The sequence below is a fragment of the Melanostigma gelatinosum genome (genome assembly GCF_949748355.1).
Source record: "Melanostigma gelatinosum genome assembly, chromosome: 3".
Lineage (NCBI taxonomy): Eukaryota > Metazoa > Chordata > Actinopteri > Perciformes > Zoarcidae > Melanostigma > Melanostigma gelatinosum.
The window spans coordinates 21,413,699-21,437,282 of record NC_136636.1 but is presented as its reverse complement, the minus strand read 5'-3'; the positions used below and the strand labels follow the sequence as shown (position 1 = coordinate 21,437,282).

General features: G+C 43.1%; 1 protein-coding gene across 2 annotated transcripts; it reads left to right on the top strand.

Moving 5' to 3' along the window:
- Positions 1 to 329: 329 nt before the first annotated feature.
- Positions 330 to 22,895, top strand: ppm1j (protein phosphatase, Mg2+/Mn2+ dependent, 1J). 2 transcript variants are annotated; one of them, XM_079265868.1, is made up of 11 exons: positions 330 to 761; positions 6,740 to 6,854; positions 12,503 to 12,562; positions 16,949 to 17,278; positions 17,987 to 18,099; positions 18,387 to 18,471; positions 18,931 to 19,049; positions 19,657 to 19,720; positions 20,020 to 20,127; positions 20,847 to 20,998; positions 21,517 to 22,895. In XM_079265868.1, exons 1-11 carry the CDS (start codon positions 499 to 501, stop codon positions 21,662 to 21,664), a joined length of 1,557 nt encoding a protein of 518 aa, XP_079121994.1. In that variant the 5' UTR covers positions 330 to 498; the 3' UTR covers positions 21,665 to 22,895. The 2 variants fall into 2 exon arrangements, with proteins under 2 accessions (XP_079121994.1, XP_079121995.1); XM_079265869.1 differs by lacking the exon at positions 12,503 to 12,562.
- The last annotated feature ends 689 nt before the right edge of the window (positions 22,896 to 23,584 follow it).

Sequence of the window (23,584 nt, the reverse complement as noted above, 5' to 3'; positions counted from 1 at the left end):
GCTGTTGGGCAATATGTTGGACGTGTGTGTGTGTGTGTGTGTGTGTGTGTGTGTATGTGTGTGTGTGTGTGTGTGTGTGTGTGTGTGTGTGTGTGTGTGTGTGTGTGTGTGTGTGTGTGTGTGTGTGTGTGTGTGTGTGTATGTGTGTGTGTGTGTGTGTGTGTGTGTGTGTGTGTGTGTGTGTGTGTGTGTGTGTGTGTGTGTGTGTGTGTGTGATGTGCTCAGGGCTGGCAGCACATCTCGGTGAAGCCCTGCCTTCTGAGATGAGTAATCTGCCGGATTACAGCCTGCGCACAGCCAGTGAGCGCTTTGTGTTTGAATGAGGAAAACATCGCGTGTGCCTGCCTGAAAGCTGTCACATGGGGCCGAGGAGAGGGGAGAAAAAACGCTTCCTGAAATGATCCTCGTCGCTGGCTTTGTATTGTTTTGGGGCTTCTTCTCTCTAACGTAACATCGCGTTTAATTCCCCGTCCGGATCTTTGTTTGCAGTCGGTGCCGATGATGATCAGCAAAGTCAAAAACGCCATGTCCACTCTCGTGGGAGGGATGATGCCGCACGGACACCACCACCACCACAACCATCACTTAGATGGCGGCCAGACCTGCGGTGCGGACAGCCTGCCGCCGCGCTTCCCCTACGGCCGGCCGGATTTCTTGGACCTCACCCCGGAGCTCCTGCAGTACTCCACCGAGCACGCATCGCGCCCGGTGCTCACGTTAAAGAGAGACAGCAGGCTTCACTGGCGGACGGGATACGCAGAGTGAGTGGCGTCCACGGACAAAATGTCCCACCCCCCCCCCCCCCCCCCTGCTACCCCCAAAAAATATTTGTTTTGTTATTATCACCAAATATTATGATTGTATGAGTCTCCTGTTGAGTGTCAGGCCTCTGTGTTGCTGCAGCCTCAGCTGCTGAGAGCACTGCAGCAGCCAAATGATGGCCAACATGGCCTTTTGTTGTTGTACAGTTCCTGAGCGGCTGTGAGTGATCTTTGGAGGAGAGAGAGTGTAACTATGGTCAAAACGCTCCACATCACGACACGGTGACATTTGTGTTCAACGACATTTGAGACGCAGGCTCGTCCTCTAGTCGATTTAAAGAGTTGTGCTGGAACTGATGCAAAAGTGAAAGCAGGAAATGTCGTCCTGCTCATGTCACCAACCAGCCCTTCTGTGTGTTTCCTCACCTGCGTGATCGTTTTGATGATCAATACCACTGTGAGAGACTGATTCCTGAGTGGTTATTTCTGTTTCCCATTCACAGAGAGCCTCTGAGTCTGTGTTTGCGTTTAATAGGCTACTTCAAACACACACAAAAAGAAAAAGGGTTTAGTGACCATGACCGCTTGTGTGTGGATGTCTTTGTCTTTACTGCAGGTGCGCTTATACTCGAATACACCTGCAGTGCTCGCACAGGTAGAAACAAAGCAGCGCCATCTCATTCACACTATTGGCCAAGATTTGCTGTTCGGGTGATTCCCTGCTGAGGAAAAAAAAAATCAACCACTTCCAGACATTCCACTCTCATAGAGGAGTGGGGGGGTATGAAGGACTGAATAGATCCAGTCCTATAGTACAGTATGTGGGCTACGCCACCCCCTCTGCCTGTCCTGCTGCACCCAGTGTGGAAACAGAAAAAAAACAGGCTGACTCATGCAGAGATTCTCAAGGGGACGAGATTCGTGACGACAAGCGTCTCAGAAGACTGAACGAGGGAGGTCAAATGAGGGTGGTGACAGTGCGGGGGAATGTGCAGCGTCATCTGCAGTCGATGTAAGTCGCCGAGACTGTAATCAGCGGCAGTGCTGTCTACAACACAGTGTAATAGGCTGACCTGTTCGTGCATCAGCTGACAGTGCTGGAAAAATCTGAAAAGTCTGTGTTAAATTTACAAAGTGTGAGCGGACAGCACTAACAAAAAACAAACCCATAAATGAATCGAAACATTTGTAAAGTGTTCTCCAAAAGTGCAGCATCAATGCCATATTACTGCTGTAATCGGGTTGTAAAGGTTGAACACTCAGATATATATAAACATATATATATATATATACAGTATATACGGCTGTGTGTTTATTTGGGATTGATTGAAGAAGTTATTTATTTACTCACGCAGCTGATATGGCTCTGATAAGACGACTCGGAGCCATCAAAAGGTGTTAAATGAACTGTGATGTGCGTGGACTGATTGAAACACTGCATCACTGTCGATCAATGTGGCTGAAATAATAAATAAAAAAACCTTGGCAGAGTGGGATTTATCCATCGGAGCGTCTAACAGTGGCATCCCTTTTGTCCGGTGCTGTTTGCTGCCCTTGAAGAACAATGAAGGCCAAAGTGTTGAGGTGGACGCTGTCCAGTTGGAGGCCGCCCTGCTGGCCTTCATTCAGACTCTCTGCAACTTCTCCACTTTGATATACCGGTAGTTGGAGTCATTAATGGGAATGAGAATTCACGCTCATTGATTCTGTTTTCACTGGTCCTGATGAACCGTGTGTTGCACAAGATTATGGCAGTGAAAGCTTGGTTGTTGTCTCAGACGACACACACACACACACACACACACACACACACACACACACACACACACACACACATAGGGTCTAATTTCCTTCGTCAGCCTAAAATCTGTCTGCAGTTCAAGCAGCACGCAGGTTTAGGATGCTCGATATAATGAGTCTGATTGATGCCGTAATGCTGCAGTACGACATCGTATCAGCTTCAACATGTGAGTGCACTTAACGGGGAGCACTCAAAGTTTCCCTTGTCGAATGGCTATTTAATACAATTTTATATGGAGGCAAGCTTCCAGGCCCCGGCACTGAGATCATGAAAGAGAGTGCGAGGAGGCACAGAGTCATTGTGGAAATGTTTTCATGGATCCTATCTCTTTCTTCAAGCTAAGATACAAATGGGAACAGATTTAAATCACTCATACGGTACATAGCCTCCGCTGTATGACTGCATATATTTGATTGTTGTCCATGATATGATAACGCTATGTGTTTTTTTAATAATGCATGAATAAACAGATGATCCCGAAGTGAATAAGCAGATATTAGAGAAGGGATGAGTTCTTCACAGAATCATTTCATGTTGAGATGACTTGTGGTTCCATCAGGATTTTCTCATTATTGTGGAAAATCGTATTTTAACGAGGTGCACGCTGGTCTTTTCACTTGTATGACGATTGAGTCAACATTATTCACTTAGAATGTATTTATTCCAAATGCCACGATGTGAAATCCTCTTTGAGAAGAGAAGCATTAGAAGACAAAACATTAGAAGAGGTGTTATGGTGGCCATTGTTTCAGCTACCCTAACATACTGTCGGCCTGCAATGGTTGATCCAATAACAGCAAACAAAAGAGACATAAAGTCTATATTTGGTGCGAAATGTCGGTTTGGCAGAAAGCTTAGATGACAATCTAATTTCAAGGTAATAACTCTACGTGATGTGTTTAATAATGCATGAATAAACAGATGTGAGTGGAGCAGCACAGGAGAAACAAAGCTCTCTGTGATCCCGAAGTGAATAAGCAAATATAAGAGAACGGCAGACTTTTAAGCACAATCACTTCATGTTGAAAACATTTGGATACATGATTCTCTCATAAGATTGGAAACAGTTCCTCTCGCACTTAGCATTGAATGTGCACTACCTCTTTTGTTGAAGAGGCTATCATCAGTATTTATAATAATACCAATGTGTCAAATGACTATGTGAAGAAAACATTGTGCAACGTGAAAATCTGCAGCTTCCCTCAGCTTTACAGAGTTTACAAACTGACACTATTCTGTGTCCGGATCCTGGAGTGACGGTGAGACACAGTTTACGAGTTGCCGTGCGTTTCAATCACAGAACCTGCATCATGTTCTGAGCAACATTCAAGTTGCTCCAGTACCTGTAGTCACTGTACTGGATATTGGTTTCTGTCAGCTCTCGCCTTTCATGTGTCAGTTAAGCGTTGCACCATGTGTGTTGCAAAGATGACGAGCCACTTCCTCTCCCCGAAAAGGAATTCAGAATATGACCAGACGAATTCTTTCATGCTACAGATGAAGACTTTGTACAGACATGCAGTGTTTGTTTAGCTGCTCCCCTCCACCTTTGATGTAGCATCGTTCAGCAGCCCCCGGGGGATTCATCTTTTCCACATTCACTTGGTTAAAAACAGTCTTTTACTCTGTGGTGTAAGCAAAAGGATCAGATACGCACCCACAGGGCTGACTGCTCAAACGGGTACTCAGAAACTCTACTTTAACCGCTGGCTGTGCAAACAGCATCATCAACAAAGACGACATACAAAACGCACTGCACGGGTACAACAGTTACACCCATGTTTCAGAAAGTTTAAATGTCTAGTGAGAAATAACCAGCGACACAAACTCTGGAAGGATAATCTCAGAGGAGTTACTGGTCTGCCTCTGATCGAACCACACAACTTCCTGTCAGACTTTCCTGAGTTGCAGAGGCTCACGAGAGATCAGGTGACAGTTGGTACATTTCTCAGCCACAGCTCTGCATGTTACAACACAAGTAGTCGTCTTTTTTCCAGCGAGAGAAATTGTATCTAGCAACAGCGCAGACATTTTCGTCACATTTATGACGTTTAAACTGGTCCGACAGCCGCAATTACAGAATTCACTGGAACTCCCAACTTCCCCTTTTGGAACTGTCCCGGCATGATATACTGTTCAGTGGGAGGGTTCAGACATAGTTTTAGCCAACACGACCAAAAACAGTTTTCAGTCACAAGTTGTGAAAACATATGACCGAAACACAGACATGCGAAAGAGTTCAGTCACATTATAGGAAGGCTTGCGCTCCTGGTTTTAGAGTCACATCCTCCCACGCCGCCGACATTGTGTCCAATTTTAGGTCATTGAGCGCATGTGAGTGCTTTGACAGAAAGTACTTTGCTGATTCTTTGCTGTGGGAGAGGGGAAAGGTCATTGCACTGCAGAAATGTAGAAGGAAGTCATTTATTATGTTGACAAGTGAAGTGATTCATGGTTCAATCAGGATTTTCAACAAGGAAAAACAAGTTTTATTCAACATTATTAACTTTATTAATACAAAAATGTGTTGATTTAAAATGATACAATGTGAACTCGTCTTAGAGAAGAGTAACATTGCAAGACAGAACGGTGTTTAAAGGTCTTATGGTGGGCCTTTTTAACACACTCAGCCTCCAATGGCTGAAGCATTCAATAAGAGCAAATAGAAAACGTGTTCTACGTTTTTTGTGACATCTTGGTGGAACGTTAAGATGACAATCAGGCGACTCTAAATTCTTCCCTGTCTTTGGCCTTCGTGCAGGGAGCGAGTGCAGGACACGGTGGGGCCTGTCTCCTGCTTTCATCTGATTAGACAGTGAAAGGGCTTTTTATAATCCAGATTTGGGCAGCAGCTGCCTTTTATTTTTTGCCTGATTTCTGCTGCTCTCGGACATCAGAGCTTCAGGCCAGACATCTTCTGCAGAGATTGTAATCAACTCAACTATTTTGGAAAGCCAGAGGTCAAAGGTCTTATTTTGATGAGGTTGTTACTCTGGATTTCTCTCGTCTCCTTTGTTTGACTGTTTTTTTTTTCTCTTTCTCTCTCACTGCTCGTCTCATATTTATTTTCGGTCTCTTCCTCTTGATGATGCCAGCATGCAACTGATGAATTACTAATCCGCCCTCTGCAGAAGTTTCCGGGGGAATCTTAATGACAATACTTGAATGAGTAGAATTGCACAATATAGGCATTATGCCGTATTATCCAGCTAATGGGACATTTATCTATAATTGAAACTGAAAATGTTACATAATATGCCAGCGTGAGCTCCAAACTGCAGCCTAATGTCGCAGCTTAAAGAACCATGCCAATGAATGTGTGTATGTTTTAGTCCATTTACTACAGATTGTAAATACTACACACAGCTAACCATTTTGCATTTTGTTTGTTTTAGATTTTGTATTTTTCCCACTGATCCAGGAAGCCATTACTTTCCATTGACTTCAATGAAGAATGAAAATCAGTCAGTAGATTGTTAATGTGCTGTCTGTAGATGGAGCTGAGAGCGTATCATTGTGTGATAATGCAGTTAAAGCTGCACTTATCAATCATTTTACATCAACAATGACTAAAACTACTATAAAATACCCTCTGGGCTGCCCCCAAGTGGTGAAAATGAATGCAGGTTTATGGTGCAGAATTATTAACAATTGATACTCTATCCCTTTAATTCTTAATGGATTACACAACTCATTACATTTCAAGGACCTGCTAATTGATTTTCATAATGTACTGAAATGAACAGACCCCAAACGGTTGGAAAAATCCATCCGGAAATCTAAAACTGTGTATCATGCACTTAAAAATGTACATTATTTGTAGAGCTAGAACATGGAACAACCCTGGCATGGTGGAACTAAGTTGATGAGATAGTTTGAGCATGCACCAGTGGTCTGCACTGGTTCCTCCAGGGAACACTGCTGCAGTATGAACCAGTGCATTACTCTTCAGCTATTATCCTCCACAGCTCATAATAAAAACACTTCACCCCTCCTGCAAGTTCCCTCTGGGACATGACAGCATCCTGTTCCACTTTTTTCCTCACTCTTTCTCTCCCCCCCCCCCCCCCCCCACATTTTTCTGATGCTGTTATATTTTCATGCGGTGAGAGGTAGCGAACACTATAAATCATCTGACTCCGGGCTCACCTTTCTTCCTCGCCTCTTTCTCCATCAGGGTGATCAATGCGGGGAAGAGCATGCTGAACGAGGACCAGGCCTCCTGTGAGAAGCTGTTCGTAAAGAAGCCGAGTGGCAAACATCGTAACTCGTCTATGCTGGAGGACAACGGGGTGAGCAAACTCCCCGAACGTCAGGCAAAATAAGCACTTTTAGTGTCTTCACCCTCAGGTGGCCACAAACACGATTCCAATTTGATCCTAATCTTGCTACAGGCAACTGATTGCTAACATGTTAGCTGTGTAAATATGTCAATGTTTCGATAAACATCTGTGATTGCAGGTTTAACGTGCCATATCTGGCTGAACATTGAGGGGTTTTTTTGCTCTCTAAAATCTAGATAGTGCAGTGATTCGAATAATTTACTTGACATAATAAAAAAAATGAATGTGCGAGCGCACACACACACACACACACACACTACAGGTTTGCCCTGTTGAGCTGGTGTTTCACAGGTGACGGGGTTCCATAGAGCACAGGCCAAAGAGATTGTAGTCCTGTCACCTTTCTAAACACAATTCATGTTCAGGCCAATATATCTGTTTGAGACCTATTACGCCTGTACACACACACACACACACACACACACACACATTCTCGTCCTCCATTTGGTGTAAATTAATTACGTCATCTCTTGTTGCCTCCCCCCCCCTCCCCCTCTTGAGTGTAGCATCAGAGCGGTGAGCAGATGCCACGTGCCTGTTTGTGTGTTCGTTAGTCATTCAGGTCAACTGTGCCTGTAAACATACCTTCAAACACAAAGGTGGCAACGCCTCTCCATCGCCCATTACATCATCGCAGAGCAGCAAAAAGCCCTGCGGTGACATTTGTCCCGTCGTCTGTGGAGGGAAAACTCCTCCCTAGGTGCGTGTGGCAGGCCAGCACACGTGGTACTGATAGCTTTTCAGCAACACGGCGCTAAAAACGTTACCGAAACTGGTTCACCGTCAGAAAGGATTTTAATCCTGCTGTTACAATTACAGTTATGCAATGGTGTACATTAATCTTTGAAATATTAAACAATGAACCCCCCCCTTGGAAAAAACCTCTCCCCGTCCCAGGACAATACGTCTTCCCAGGACTTCTACGTAACAGGAGAGGAAAAACGCTTGACTATCCCCTCCCTTATATTCATTCGCGACTCCTCCCCTTTTATCTATCTCCATTTTTATTGGCTGCCTACGCTCACTCCTCAGTAAACACCTGTCTCTGCATCTCGCTCTGCCTGCAACAAACACATTCAAATCCTGTCAGTTATGACTTACTCCCTTGTATAATCCTACAACACTTTATGTTTTTCTTAATTATGCATTCCCAAAACCCTTATGATTATGACTAATTATGAACCTTAATTATGAATTATTAAACACTATTATATCTACTATTCACCCCTGTTTTGCTCAAATTTCTTACAATTCCCCCCTAACCCACAGTTCACTGTGAGTTAGTTACGCGAATGTAGTAAGTTACTCAAATGTACTTAAATGTTGTTAGTTTACACAAATATCGTTAGTTACTCAAATGTCCCTGGAGACCTCCCCCCTACTCAATCCAGGAAGAGGCTCCCTATCTATCTAAACAGAGGCAAACAATTCATGCATACAGATAACATTTCAAGTATTTCTGTTCAGTCCGTTTCAAAATTGAGTCCGTAAAAAGAAGACAAAGAAGAAAATTTAATCCGTAAAAAGGGAAAAATTGAGTCCGTAAAAGGAAGACAAAAAAGGAAAATTTGATCCGTAAAAAAGGGAAAAATTGAGTCCGTAAAAGGAAGACAAAAAAAGGAAAATTTGATCCGTAAAAAAGGGAGAAATTGAGTCCGTAAAAGGAAGACAAAAAAGAAAATTTAAAAAGGGAAAGATAGAATCCGTAACAAAGGAAAAGATCGACTGCGTTGAAAATCACTGCCTTCCATGTCTTGGGGCTGGCAGGATCAGGATACAGCCTGTAGGCTAGAGAACACATACTGAGAAGCCTTGACTGTTCTTTTACACCTGTCAAACTTACATTTCTTAATCTTTTCACCCTAAAATCCCATTATAACCCATTAAACAAAAATAAAATCTCAAATTACTCATCCAGAACAATCAGTCTATTTCCCTAATTTCCAATATCTCACCGGATGTGTTAGAAGTCCATCTGGGCCTTTATCAGGTCCTTCAGGATCTCCGAGAGGATGGTCAGGAACCGCTTGTGAAGTTCCGCTATGGCACCGCTGGTGGCCTCATCTAGACTGTGGCCATCAGAAGCTCCAATTCTCCCTCATCCTCGACACATAACTGGTTGCCCTGGACTGGTGTCTGGCTCATCATTGAAGCAATAAACCCCTGTAGAAGTCCACGGATGCAAGGGAACCCACATCCACAGACGACTAGGAGGCCTACGACGACAACACACAGAGTAATTACGATTGACAAAATTGTATGTTTCCACTTGCCAAACATACTCTCCAACCAGTCGGTGAATGGATCAGCGGCACCAGAGTTCTCCGCTAGCTCTTGGCTGAGTGCTGTCAGTCCCTCCAGAGCCCTGGTCACCGATCCATCAGGAGCTGTGTTATTTGGAATGAAAGTACAGCAAGCAGTCCCAAACATCTGACAAACGCCACCTTTCTCTGCTAATATCATATCTAATGCCATTCTGTTCTGCAAGGTCATTAAACTAGTCTTCGCCAGCTGTGCATGCAGTCCTGATATGGCATCTCTGGTGAAGTTTACAAAACGCTGTTGGTTGTAGTAAATGTAGTTGATCCAATCGACATTTTTATTAATCGTTACCCACCAGAAAAATGCAGATTCAAAACCGGCAGCTATCTGATTTCTGGCTTTGAATTCATCCGGCACCCCCCTTGGCACTCCTATGCCATCTATGTATACTTGGTCATCGAAGGCTCCCTTCGGCCTACCAGCATCTCTTTTGGATCTTCTGTTAGCATGTGGGTGTGGAGAGATGAGTTCTTTATATGTTACATCATTGACAGGCAAGATATAGAATGGTAATATAAGTTGCACCAATGCACATCTGCCTGTCCAATCTTTAGGCAGGATTGGATATATGGTTCCTCCTCCACACCACCACCATAAATCAGCTCTGGGTGCTGTCTGTCTTAACACACTGTTATATAGATAGTCGCTAGCATTGTGACTGTTGCTACAATTTGCTTCAATAATACTGCCTACATTGGGCCCCATAGCTGTATCTGAGACTATACAATCAAATGGACCCTCTGAAACCTTGAACAGAGGTGGGGAATTATATTCTACAGGTGGGTAATCCCAGTGCAGCCCCTGACAAGTGTGATGGAGGGGCAAGGTGTCATCAGTAAACAGAGTTAAAATACAACTAAATTCAGGGCTTAGGGGTCTAAATCTTGAAGGAACTGGTGTTGCTAGGGGTCTAGGCCCTGAACACACAATGCAATCTGTACTTCTCTGACTTGAAGCCGTATATTGTACCCACCGGAGCCATAAATTCCCATCTGCCATCGCAGTTTCCACCCCCGGTACCTCATTCTCTGCATCAGTCGTATGTCGAACCTGGTCATCCATGATCTTTTTGGCAGGCTTAACAATGACCCTAATAAGCCCTTGTGGAGCAGGACTATCAGTAGTTGCCTTTCCCTGTACTACGTAAAGTCCTCCGTCAGTCAGTTTTGGGTCTGTTAAGGTAAGTCTTAAAGGATTACATCTACCCACCCCTTTTCTACACATGTGATAAGAAGCTGGGGCATTTAACATCTTTAGTCGGTCTTTAAGACCTGGGTTGGGGTCTTTTCCTAAACCCCCGCCAGCTGTGTTCATCGTTGCCCATCCCCAATCTTCACAATCACAGTTATGATACGATAACAGCTTACCATACTTATTTGTGGCGGGCCCACACTCGTCAGTTATGATGCACAAGGTCTTGGACATCCAACCGTAGGTGTGTTCATACCTGGGACAGGAAACGACTTCACAGAAGTCGAACTGGACCGTTGATGTTGTACCTTCTTTGAACGTAAGAGTGAGAGTTACATTTTCATAGGTGAGTGTCGTCGGAGAAGCCTCTCTACGTGGTCTGAGATTGGTTTGATTAGTTACTGAAGCTAAATTTCGAATCCTGATGTAGTCATGCCTGTGTTCTGGCTCCTGTCTGTGGTTAATTCCCCACACTAAGAGGGAAACTACTGAAATCAGGAAGAAAGCAATTACAGACTTCCATAACCTACTGAAGCTAGAGTCTCCCAATGGAAGGCCTCGCTTAAACTGTGGGGGAAACGTCATTGTCAGTACTGTCTAAACCCTCTTTTGAGGTGTCTTTAACTTCAAATTTTGCCTGTCTGACGTTCAATCCTGTCTCTGCGAGTGTCACACTCGTTACCTTCGCTGCTGCACAGTGTGTGAGGTGGTGCCAAGTAGCTCCAGGTTTACCTTTCACCTTTACTGCATGTGAGGTTGCCAATACTACCTCCCATGGACCGGTCCACCTTGGTTCACTCCACTTGCGTTTGTGGACTTTTATCCACACCAGACTGCCTGGTGACACGACAGGAGGCGGCTTCCTTTCGTCAGCTGCTGCTTCTGCGTTTGTCACCTGAGAAAACAAAACTCGGCTCATGTTAGTTAGCGCTCTTGTGTATTCCTCAATTTCTAAAGTTAGCAAGTCTAGGCTAGGTCCATGGCTACTGGTCCGAGGTGGGCCAGACATAGGCCTCCCTGTGAGTAGCTCATGTGGTGTTAAGTGTGTACTATTGTGTTCTGTATTTCTCATGGACATTAGTGCCAAAGGCAAGGCGTCTGGCCATTTGATAGATGTGGTGTGACAGATTTTAGCAATTTTCCTTTTTAAAGTTTGATTAGCTCTCTCCACTATTCCCTGAGATACTGGATGATAAACTGATCCAAACCTATGTTGGATTCCTAGACACTTTTCTACTGCTGCTAAGTGTACATTAGTAAAATGAGAGCCATTGTCTGAATGTATAACTCTCGGGAGACCATATCTCGGAACAAGTTCATTCCTGAGCCACTTTACCACTGTTGCACCATCTGTTTCTTGTCCTGAAGTTTTCTATTGAGTTCTCTGTCAGCCTCTTTTATTTGAAGTTTCAACAGTCGCTGCGTCATTTTCTTTATGTCATCTTCTCCACTTGTCTCCTCCGCTAGATGCCTTTGGGTGTAGTGAGTAAGGTGTTCTCTCCACATGGCATCAGTCATGTTACTCAATCCCACTACTCCACGCAGTGCTGTTCGTACTGTTGGGGGCAGGCCCTGCTGTACAGTGTGCCGCCATACAACAGTGGTGGCCTCATCGCTGTCATGTCTCCCTCCTGTGGCCATAAACCACTCTACTTCAGCTCTTTTCAGATACTGATGTGTCTCTTCCTCTGATTTTATCTTCAGTCCAGAAAGAGAGTTCATATTGGGTTTTGTGGCCCAGATGCCCCTCATTGCTGACCAGAAAACTCCTCGAAAGTTGTCAAATGAGGTTTCATCCCCCCTATTGGTCGTTCCTGTACTTACTTCCAAAATATTCAGTTGGGCTGTTCCTTCTGTTCGGATTATCATGGCACGGATGTCTCCCAATGCCAATTTATCAGCTGCTGTGAGTTTTTCAAAGACACGGATCCACGGATTGGCTCCACCGGCCAGCGGTGGCAACGCCTTTTCCAGTGCGTCCATGTCTCGATGTCCCCATGGCACAAACTCAGCTTGTCCGTTGGATTTTACCAGCAGGGGGTACTGTTGGGTATGGGCTAATGGTGTCATCTCACCTCTTACAGGATAGATGTGATCTCCATAGCGCTCTGGTTGACGCCTGTTCCTACTGGATCGTCTGGCAGGTGAGCGACCTCCATCTTCTCCTTCTGCTCTCTTTCTTCTGTCCTCATCAGTGTCTTCATCGCCACTGGCGATTGCTGTCCGTCTGTTCTCAGGGGTGAGGAACAAGTAACCTTTTGCTTTATACTCACCCATCCTCAGATTCCCTTCCTTTTCCTCTTCACTTTTTTCCTGTCTTCCTTTCTTGTCTGATGTCAATTCTTGATGGTTTCTAAACCACTCTTGTTCCCAGATAAGTTGTTTGTCATGACGTTGTTCCCGGGGCAACATCTCTGGAGCTTGGATATCACCGAAGGGCCCTGAGGTCTCTCCTTCAGCTCTGCCACTCTTTGCCCCTTGCTGGTCATGGCAACTCTCTGGAGTACTTACCGTCACTCCTGTACTGTCAGTCTGTGAGCTGATGTCTTCAAGCTCGTTCCTAGACCTGCGTCCCTCTTCACTCTCCTCTTCCATATCCAATGTTCCCCCTTTGACTCTGTAGACAGGTGCTTGGATTGAGGGATAGATTGTTCTCTTCACTTTCACATATGGCGGGGGAGGTGAGGAAAGCTCAGTCTGTCCATGTGCTTCTGTCAGCACTGACGGGTATACTGCTGTGTTGCCAGGGGTGTCAGGTCTGGGAGTGGTGGATTTGAAGCCAGTCTCCTTCAGGACCTCAGGTAGTCCTACTGCATCTGGAAGGGTGTTCGGGTCGACCGCTTTCCAGTACGTGAGCAGACGCTTGGTATCTGCACACCTCTTTTCTTCCATATTGCGGGCCCTGCTCCTACCTAATTTGTTCAGGCGACTGGCTCCCACATGATCTGCAACAGCGTTGTTCCTAGCCTTCGCAGCTTCTCTCCACACTTTGCATCTGTGTTCAGCCGTGGGTGCCGTCACCGTTGGAAACCACCCGTTCCTCTGCCACTTCTTCAGATATTTTCTCATCCTCTCCCATTCCTTTCCCCTCTCTTTGGGCACCGTTTGGTCCTCCATCCTTTCTCTGGCTCTTCCCAACATTTCCTGAGCAGTTAAGACGGCCATTCTATCTCCTAGGTGAGCTCAACGTTCACTCACCCGTCGTAGCACCGTCCGCGTCAAAGTCGATTCTTCGGAACTGTGTAAATTAGTGAATGTACCAAAATTAGTCAAGACGGGATACGTGAAGAAATTTTGAACCAAAATTGAACCTAGAACTCTTAAACAAATGCAACACCTAAATCAGAATCAAAATCAGATCCTAATTCGAATTCAAAAGGTTTAAAATCAAAATTACGCTTAAATTAAAAAATCAATAATTAATCAAAAAAATTAATCAATAAAATCAATTAAGATTAAGATTCCAAATCAAATGTAAAATCGAAATTAAAATGAAATTAAAAGTTAATAATTAATCAATTACTAATAGCAATAAAAAATCAATTAAGATTACGATTCCAAATCAAAGTTAAATGGTTTAAAATCGAAATTAAAAATGAAATTAAAAGTTAATAATTACTAAAAGCAATAAAAAATTATCAATATCAAAATTCAAATAGTTCAAAATCAGAATTAAAATTAAATAAAAAATGAATAATTAATCAATTAAAAAAAACAATTAAAAATTATCAATATCAAAATCTAAATTCAATAACTGTATTCAAAACATTCAAACAGCAAAGCCAATGTAAGTCAAACTACAATTACAATCCACACTGCAATCATTGACACCTCAGCAACACCACACAGCACAATAATAATCACATTTACTACTGAATCACTATTAAGTTCAAGAATTGAAGGAGCACAACTGAAACCATTAATCTTTGTTAAAATGCTGAATTAAAATCAAAGTCAACAACTAAAGTTATAATGCTTAATTAAAACTAAAGTCAGGATGTAAGCACAAAGGTCATAGACAATGAATTTCTAAGACTGTTTTGTGTAATTTATCTAGGAAGCCACTGGGTGGCATAAAACTATGCTGTGGTTGTCTCTCTAAGCCACCAGATGTCAGCCTTTTTAATACTAATGTAATGACAGATTCAAAACACTAGGTTTAATATTATTATTATCATTAACTAGCAGTTACTCCTCCTGGTCACTAGTTGGTGGAGTTGCTTTCTGGCGTTTTCTTCTTCTACGGTTTATCTACCTTCCTGTTTACATTCAGCCTTTGCCAGCAAATATACTACGTAAATGCTAACGGAATATGCTAACGGAATGCTAACAGCAAAAACGGAGCTTCTAACGCACACACAAGTTTCACCAAAATCCCACACTTTATTTCCACTCATACGCCTTCTGTCTCCTCTCACACTCCAGCAGTTATTTTCTTTACAAGCACTTTTATTTTTCATACACAGTACAATAAACCCGGAGCTACGTCGTAGCCAACGTTAGCTCCTCTCACAGCTGCCACAAATCACGCAACAGTATCCATCATTTTAAACGTATTTCCACGCTGCTAAAACACAGACTAGTCACACGTATTATTGGACTTATTTATTCATCAGTTTAAACGTATTTCCACGCTGCTAAAACACAGACTAGTCACACGTATTCTTGGACTTATTGTCCGGTTTTTTCCCTTAAACCTCCGGTTAACCGGCTTTTTGCTTCTCCAGACCCGGGTTCACTGTTACGTATATGAAACGCGAGTTATTCACTGCCAACGCCAAAACCACTCACCCAGTCCGCCTAGTACCGCCAAAAGCCGTTATTCTACGTATTCTGAATCATCCACATGACCCTCTAATTATACATTCACAGCCAAAACAAGCGAGTGTGTCTTTCCTGAAGTCTGCGCCTCAGAAGCTAACTCCCGCTAGCCTAGCTTTCTAAGCAACTTATGCGACGGGACCCGAAATTCGTGGACAAAGCCCACAAAGGATTGCACACCTAAGCCCCTCAAAGTCACGACATCTCAGTTCGCCTCGCTACATAACTGCTTTTGAACAGTTGTCAGCACAAACCCAGCCATGCATCCCAGAGCCGGAAGATCTCAGAGCGATGCAAAGCTAGTCCGCTCTAGCTAATCAACTGCTTGGTACAAATGTGATGATTTAATTACTTACATACACAGCGCTGTCCGTCTTTAATTAATTCTTAGGATCCTTTTACTCTTGACTTGTCCCTTTAATGCATGCTACAAATATACTCTCATTGCAAACTGCAGCTAGCTCAGCTCAAAGCCTGCTCACACACGCGCCTTTTTTTTTCACACCCCTCACAGAACAAAGGCACGTTAGCAGGGCCAACACCGGCCGGCCACATCTCCAAATAAATTGTCCTATAACTACCTAGACAGACTTCGTTAGGTGCTGTTCTTACCTTGTATTGGCGCCTTGGAGATGTAGGTGGCCGATGCCGTCCAGCATCCGTGTCTCGTCCCGCAAGCTACCTCCTGGATCTGGCTCGCCAAATTTGTGGAGGGAAAACTCCTCCCTAGGTGCGTGTGGCAGGCCAGCACACGTGGTACTGATAGCTTTTCAGCAACACGGCGCTAAAAACGTTACCGAAACTGGTTCACCGTCAGAAAGGATTTTAATCCTGCTGTTACAATTACAGTTATGCAATGGTGTACATTAATCTTTGAAATATTAAACAATGAACCCCCCCCTTGGAAAAAACCTCTCCCCGTCCCAGGACAATACGTCTTCCCAGGACTTCTACGTAACAGGAGAGGAAAAACGCTTGACTATCCCCTCCCTTATATTCATTCGCGACTCCTCCCCTTTTATCTATCTCCATTTTTATTGGCTGCCTACGCTCACTCCTCAGTAAACGCCTGTCTCTGCATCTCGCTCTGCCTGCAACAAACACATTCAAATCCTGTCAGTTATGACTTACTCCCTTGTATAATCCTACAACACTTTATGTTTTTCTTAATTATGCATTCCCAAAACCCTTATGATTATGACTAATTATGAACCTTAATTATGAATTATTAAACACTATTATATCTACTATTCACCCCTGTTTTGCTCAAATTTCTTACAGTCCCTCCATCACTTGTGTGGATCCTGTCAGGACTAATATCAGAACAGTTTATTCTCACTGTAGGTCAATATTATTTTCTTGGGTTTTTGCACACTACTGTTCAATATTGTTTGTGCCATATAGATCATAAAAAGTAGACCAACAACATTTTCCTGTCCTGCCAGCTTTCAAATCATATTATAATCTAGATTTGCTGCAGGGACCTGAACTGGAAGAAGCATATTGCTTCGCATTAAAATGTTACCAGCTGCAGACCCAGAGAGCCTGTAAACACTCACAAAGCTGTTCCTTCTGCTCAGAGTCGTAATCTCATGGGAGGTTTTTAAATTGTTACCAAAGGCATTTTTACTTCTCTTTTTTCTATATTACGACTACTAGTTTTTACTACATTTATTTTAAATGTTGTTATGCTCATATACATTTTTCAGGATGGTACAGGAATCCCTCTCCACTTTTGGGGCGTGTTTGATGGACATGCAGGTTCTGGAGCCGCCATCATGGCGTCCAAACTTCTTCACCGCCTCATCAGAGACCGTTTGGGAGAAGTCTGTCACCTGCTGGAGAACCCCACCAGCGCACCTCCTATCTGCCTCGCCAAGAACGGCAGCCCGTACCAGGCGGACGCCAAGAAGGGGGCCGCACAGGAGACAGGGGACCCCGACGCTGTCACAGACGCCTCAGTGCGCTTTCACATGGAGAAGGTTGTCAGTTTGGAGAGCCTGGTGATGGGAGTCATAGAGACCGCCTTCACACAGATGGTGAGCAGATGATCACTAACAAGCTCTGTGAGAGAACAAGGCAACAGTACTTTGCATATTTCAAGCTGCACGAGGTATCTGTCCACATGTTTATCTTCAAACAGAAACATTACTGAAGAGTTTAACTTAAATCCACGGAAAACACTGCGGGTTTACCATCTCAGCTGTTCTGTTATGATTTGCACCAACGGGATTATTTTGGTCACTCTAACTTCCATTCAAAGCTTTTGCTAGAGACGTGGCTCACGTGATGACAATGTTGGCCTGTTTGTTGGTCCACGACTTTGATCCAGGCTGAAATATCTCAACGATTGGATGGACGGCTGTGAAACTCATGTTCCCCTCAGAATGATTTGTGATAATTTTGGTGATCCCTGAACTTTTCATCGAGCGCCATCATCAGATTCTACTTTTACTTTGTCCAGTCTCTTTTTATTAACATCTGTAAAGCGAATGACATTCCCATCAGCCTCGGCTGCTCTTTGTGTTTAGCGCGAATTAGAAGTTGTCAGCATGCTAACATGCTAATCTCAGGTGGTGAACATGACCCACAGCCGATGTAATGTATTCACAAAGCCTGCTTGTTTCGCTCCTCTTCATCAGCACTGCTGTTTTGTCTTGAATATAAACATTTATGGAGAAAATAATGAGCCAATCAAGGTGCTGGGAGCTCATTAACCTGAGAGGTTTTTACTCTTTGTATTTCAGGATGACCTGATTGAAAAGGAGAAAACATCATATGCCATCTCTGGTGGATGCTGTGCCTTAGCTGCCATTTATTTAATGGGGAAGCTCTACGTAGCCAATGCTGGAGATAGCAGGTAAGAGAACTGAAAGATGCTCTTTACTGCCGACCACAGGATCAAATCTGTGTGAATGTGTTCACTCTCCACTGTATTGTGTCTGGAGCTTTATGTGGGAGATCTTCTCAGAGACAGTAGTTTCTTGAGCCCCCTGGGGTTCACTTTGAGTACTGCAGCATCATTTAGCCTTCTGCTACCAACAATCTTTCTTACCAACCTACTCATATGAGAAAAAAAAAGGAAAATATAGTATTGTCTTTGTGAACCTTCTCACTTCGGTCCCCCCTTCTTCTTTCCCTCTCCAGGGCCATAATCATACGAAACAATGAAGTGATTCCAATGACGAATGAATTCACACCGGAGTCAGAGAGACAGCGGCTACAGTATCTGGTAATCTTCTGTCTTCTATGTTTCAAATACAATTATTTTAAGAACACCCGACAAATAAACGTAATGTATAGAATCCGTTCGAGGGGATTTCATAATCTGGTAAGTACATAAGCTGTAAAAGGAGTATACATATTAATAGTTGATCTTTACAGTCAAATGAGGTTTTACCAACAGAAAAGTTGAGCGTGATAAGCAGGCACCCTAAAGACGAGGGAGGAAATCCTGTCTCACGCAGAAATAATGTGATGTTCATGGGTTTTAGTTCTGAGTCACCGAGTGGGTGGATGATGTTTGCTGCTAAAACAGGGAGCTGTTTCGGTATACAGCATACGGTCCTGCAAGTCTTCTGTTACACATGCAATCTCATAGCTTCCCTTCAGAGGTGTGACAGACATTTACAGGTAAAGCGTTTCATTCTGTAGTTTGACGCGACCTGCCCCATTTTGTGTGTCACTCCAGGGCTTCCTGAGGCCAGAGCTCCTGGGTAACGAGTTCACTCACATTGAGTTCCCTCGTAGGATCCAGCACAGCGAGCTGGGCAAAAAGATGCTCTACAGAGACCACACCATGACTGGCTGGTAAACCCCAAGTTCCTTTTTAATCACACATCTGACTGTTAATCACTTATGAACACTTTACTCTGTACTGGGTTCAAATTGCTTGTTGAACAAGTTTCAATCCCGAAATATACATTTTACAATGACACAAAAAACAGAGAAAAGCAGCAAATATTAATATTTGAAAAACTACAACCAGTGAAAAAAACGACTTGAAGTGTGTAGGATCTGGCGGCATCTAGCAGAGAGGGTGCAGATTGCAACCAACTGAAACTTCTCCCGTGCAGCAAGAGTGTAGAGTGACAACTATGGTGGCCAGCACGAAAATGTGAAAAACTCAAACTATCTAGAGCCAGTGATTGGTATGTCCCTTCTGGGCTACTGTAGAAACATGGTGGCTGGCTCCGTATGCAGATATAAACGTCTCATTCTAGGTAACGAAAACACTTTTTTCTGAATTTTTTTTTTTAAACATACTTATTAATATGATATTTCATTTCCTGCCAATGGATCCCCCTAAATGCTACACACTGTTCCTTTAAACATGACTTATCAAAGTTGTTGCTTGATCATTTTCCAGTATTTCAGTCATTTACATCTTAGATCTGTTGGTTGTTTTCGTTTTTAGGGCTTATAAGACGATTGTTGAAGATGATCTGAAATTCCCCCTGATATATGGAGAGGGTAAAAAGGTAAGAAACAGGGGAAACCCAATGCATGGTGCTCGACAAATCCTCTACAGCTGATACATTTACTGTGTGGTCTTTCAGTCTGTCTGTGCAGATGAATGAAATGATGTGGCATTTTTACATCTACAAGTTATTTGTTGAATTATTTTGCGTTCGCCCAGGTAGAGATGAGACCTGCTCCACATTTTCATTATTGTCCGAGAGGACATGGTCTTCACTTGGTAATCCCTCATAAGTGGATTTTCTCAGAACTGAATCACATCCCGAACCAATAACCGACTCCATTGTGTGTTTGTATACAGGCACGCGTCATGGCGACAATCGGAGTGACCCGTGGGCTGGGAGATCATGACCTGAAGGTGTACAACTCCAACATCTACATCAAGCCCTTCCTCTCATGCGTCCCTGAGGTGAGTGCCTCGTCGCTATCGCCACCTCGGAGCCTTTAGCAGACATGTGAGCAGCTTTTGGGCCCTGGGCTTCCCTTTGTCTGCTGTTGCTCAAAAGATGTGCGCGTTTGTTGCCGTTTTGCAGGCTCAGATGTTTTGCAGAGAAACAGATTTGTTCACTGCACCAAACATTTTTTCACCTTTTTATTTAAAGATATTTTACAGCAAAGCATGGGAACCGAGTGGGGTTTACGTTTCTTACTGTATGGTCTGTATGTCCACATTGTGACATACAGATAGGTGCTCCACATCTAAAATGTTGAGCTATAATTCATCATGAATTTGTTCATACATTATTTAACTCCATTAGGTTCTGTTGTTTGCTGGCATCCAGTAGAATTTTAGAGATCTTCTTATTATGACGTCTTCTGTTATCAATCCAAGATAAAATATAAAAAAACAGAAATAAGTTTGTGCACACTGAGAAGGTTGTGTCTGTGCAAACAATCAGGCTGGCTCATACTCACTTGTGACTAAATTCATTTGTGAGCCCTGATAAAGTTTCGAGATGATTCTTGAATAAAATGCCATTTTTCTTTTTTTTTCATCACATAATAATCCCTGACCTGTAAATATCTAAATATATCTTTGCATCTTCCAGCATAAACACCCAAGAACAAACAGTTATCATGACAGCATGACCAATACAACTTCATCAATAATATCTCTTATTGTCACAGGTGAAGGTTTATAACTTGGACGAAAACAAACACGGCCCAGACGACGTCTTGGTCATGGGCACAGATGGATTGTGGGACGTAACGACGGACAGGGAAGCGGCAGATGCCGTGTCAGCTTACTTGTCTGGCTGTGACCCCTCTGACCCCATGAGGTATGCCCTGTAATCCATTACATTCGGCCTTTTATTTGTTCCGTCGTGTTGTGCCGTGTGAACATGAAAGCTGCTTTCAGAAAACCTGCGTAAAGTAGTTCTGAGTATGTCCACTCGGTGGTGACAAATACTCAGGTCTCCTGCATAGTTGTACTTCATGGGATTTATGAACATGTATGCAGATTTCAGGACGTTTTTAAGATTTTGTTAATGTACACTATTTATAGCCTAATGTTTGATTTGATTTCAATTGTGTAATATTATATAGAGACGTTAAAGTTGTTGACAACTACAAAAAAAGGGGGGAAATAAAATGTTACCCAACTGACTAAGTCAGAAATGCACCAAAATCATGTCTTCAGTGACCACTGTGCAAAGAGCAAGCTTCATTTTGTCTGATATACTCAAGTGACTGAATATGAATCTGTATTTTGCATGTGTGTTTGTGCTCGTCTTAAATTCCAGTGCGTCTCACGACTGTAATTCGTATTTATTTCTGCCCTCTGTGTGTTACTCAGGTACACTCTGGCAGCCCAGGACCTGCTGATGAGGTCACGAGGCGTGCTGAAAGAGCGCGGCTGGCGGCTACCCAATGAAAGACTGGGCTCAGGCGATGACATCACTGTGTTTGTCATCCCACTGGCGAGGCAGGAGTCAGAGACATGACAAGGTGTCGCAGTGACCGCTGTGACAGGGATGACGCCTTCAGGGTACCTTCCCACGGTGCCTCCAAGCTCCCTAAACCCTTCGAAAAAAGCACCTTTGTCATATGACTCGGATCTGATCAGCACCTTCATCAACCCAGACTGCACCCAGTCCAAGCCGCTTCACTTCAGCCCAACCCAGGATCATATCATTTGGTTGTTCTCAGACATGTAACAAAAGATTTTCGGTGACATTATAAGAGGTGTCACACGCTTCCTCCCAGACCTGCTGTTTGTGACCGTCGCCAGCGTGAATTAAACTCCTCGTAGTATTTTTGTTTCCTGTTTATGTTCATGGCTGGACCGCTCCTCAATCCTTTGAATGGATTGTTCATTTTCATGTCACACCCTGAATGTGACTCCCTTTTGTAAAAAAGAAAAGCCTCCCTCGGTTTCACAATCATTTTAGGGGATTGCAGTAAAGAATGTCAAGAAACCAAAGAGATGTCGTTAAGGCATAAGGTTGGAAATCTGTAAAAAATACAAAAACATAAAAGATAAACAAGCAAACAAAAAATCATTAGATTCATGTCTGTACATTAAAGATGCATGTAGGAAGTAAAAACAGTGGAATGGACCTTTTTTTAGCACTGGACTCAAACCGAATCAGTTGGGTCTGTATCGCTGTACTTCCTGTGTTAATGATGAATGAATGACGACACCGTGGCACTTGCAGCCTGTTGCACATGCTCTGTGTTAGCCTGTTGCTTTGCGATACCTTGAATGTGCTTATAAACAATTTGTTTTCTTTTTGTCGTTACATTAAAAAAGGTTCCACTTGTGTTTAGTGAAAAAAGAATATGAAAGAAAAGGATCATTTGTTTAATTGGACATGAGAAAGTAATCTGTTTTCAGTAAATGTCTCGGTATAGTAAGATGTGATAAACTTCACACATATGCCTTATTAAGAGATGAAGGGGTTGTTTCCCCCTCTGCACTAAATTTGATCCTTTTAGAAGAGCATTGTATGACCTGAAATGTACCGTAGACCTATTTTTTTTAATCATTTTTGTTGTGTTATTTAGATTAGCCATATATTTTTGAAGACAACATGGTTGTAAGCAGTATCAAAAGTTTTATTTTCATGTTTTCTATCCATTAACTGTGTGTTTAGAGAGCCGGTGTGTCCCATTATAGGAGGTAGAGGGATAATGTGTACCAGCTTGGAAATAAATCAGATGTTTTCCCATTTGCTTTGAACTTGTTTATTTCCTCAGTCCATTACTCAGAAGGAAATGAACCTTTGGTGTGTTCAACTAATGAGTGAGAATAGTTCAGAGAGCCTGTCACTGATAATTACAGCTTGACGAAGAAGAAAGTTCAGTTCCTAAACTTTTTCCTCCACTGACTTGTATAAGACTCCACTACTGCTAAAAGTCTTCCATCCGGAACTTTACTTGAGCAATAAAATATTCCCTGCAAAACCACTCAGTTTATACAGAATGGACCCTTCCAGTGTTATGCTACTCGATATTATTTCGTTGATTGTTGTTATTGCGTTAACATGGAAGCAGCATTTTAATGTCTGTGCGGATGGAACTAATTTTAACTTGTTGGAGAAGTTGAAGGCCTCCATTGTCCACCCACACGGGTGTTTTCACTTGTACCTGATTAGGCTTAATTCCTTTAGGACTGTGTTAGTGTACGTGACAAACAGAACAAGGACTCACTGAAAGACAACAGCTCCATAGCACTACTCGACATCTAGAACTCCACGGGTAACATTTAATCCTTTTAATATCAGACTAAATATTCTTTGTTCTCAGTTACAGTTCAATTCAACACAGCAGGGAAAACAGCCAATGCACAATCAATACACATACAGTATACAGCCATATAAAACAGGTATTCTAGGTAAACCAGATAACAATAAAAATCTGTA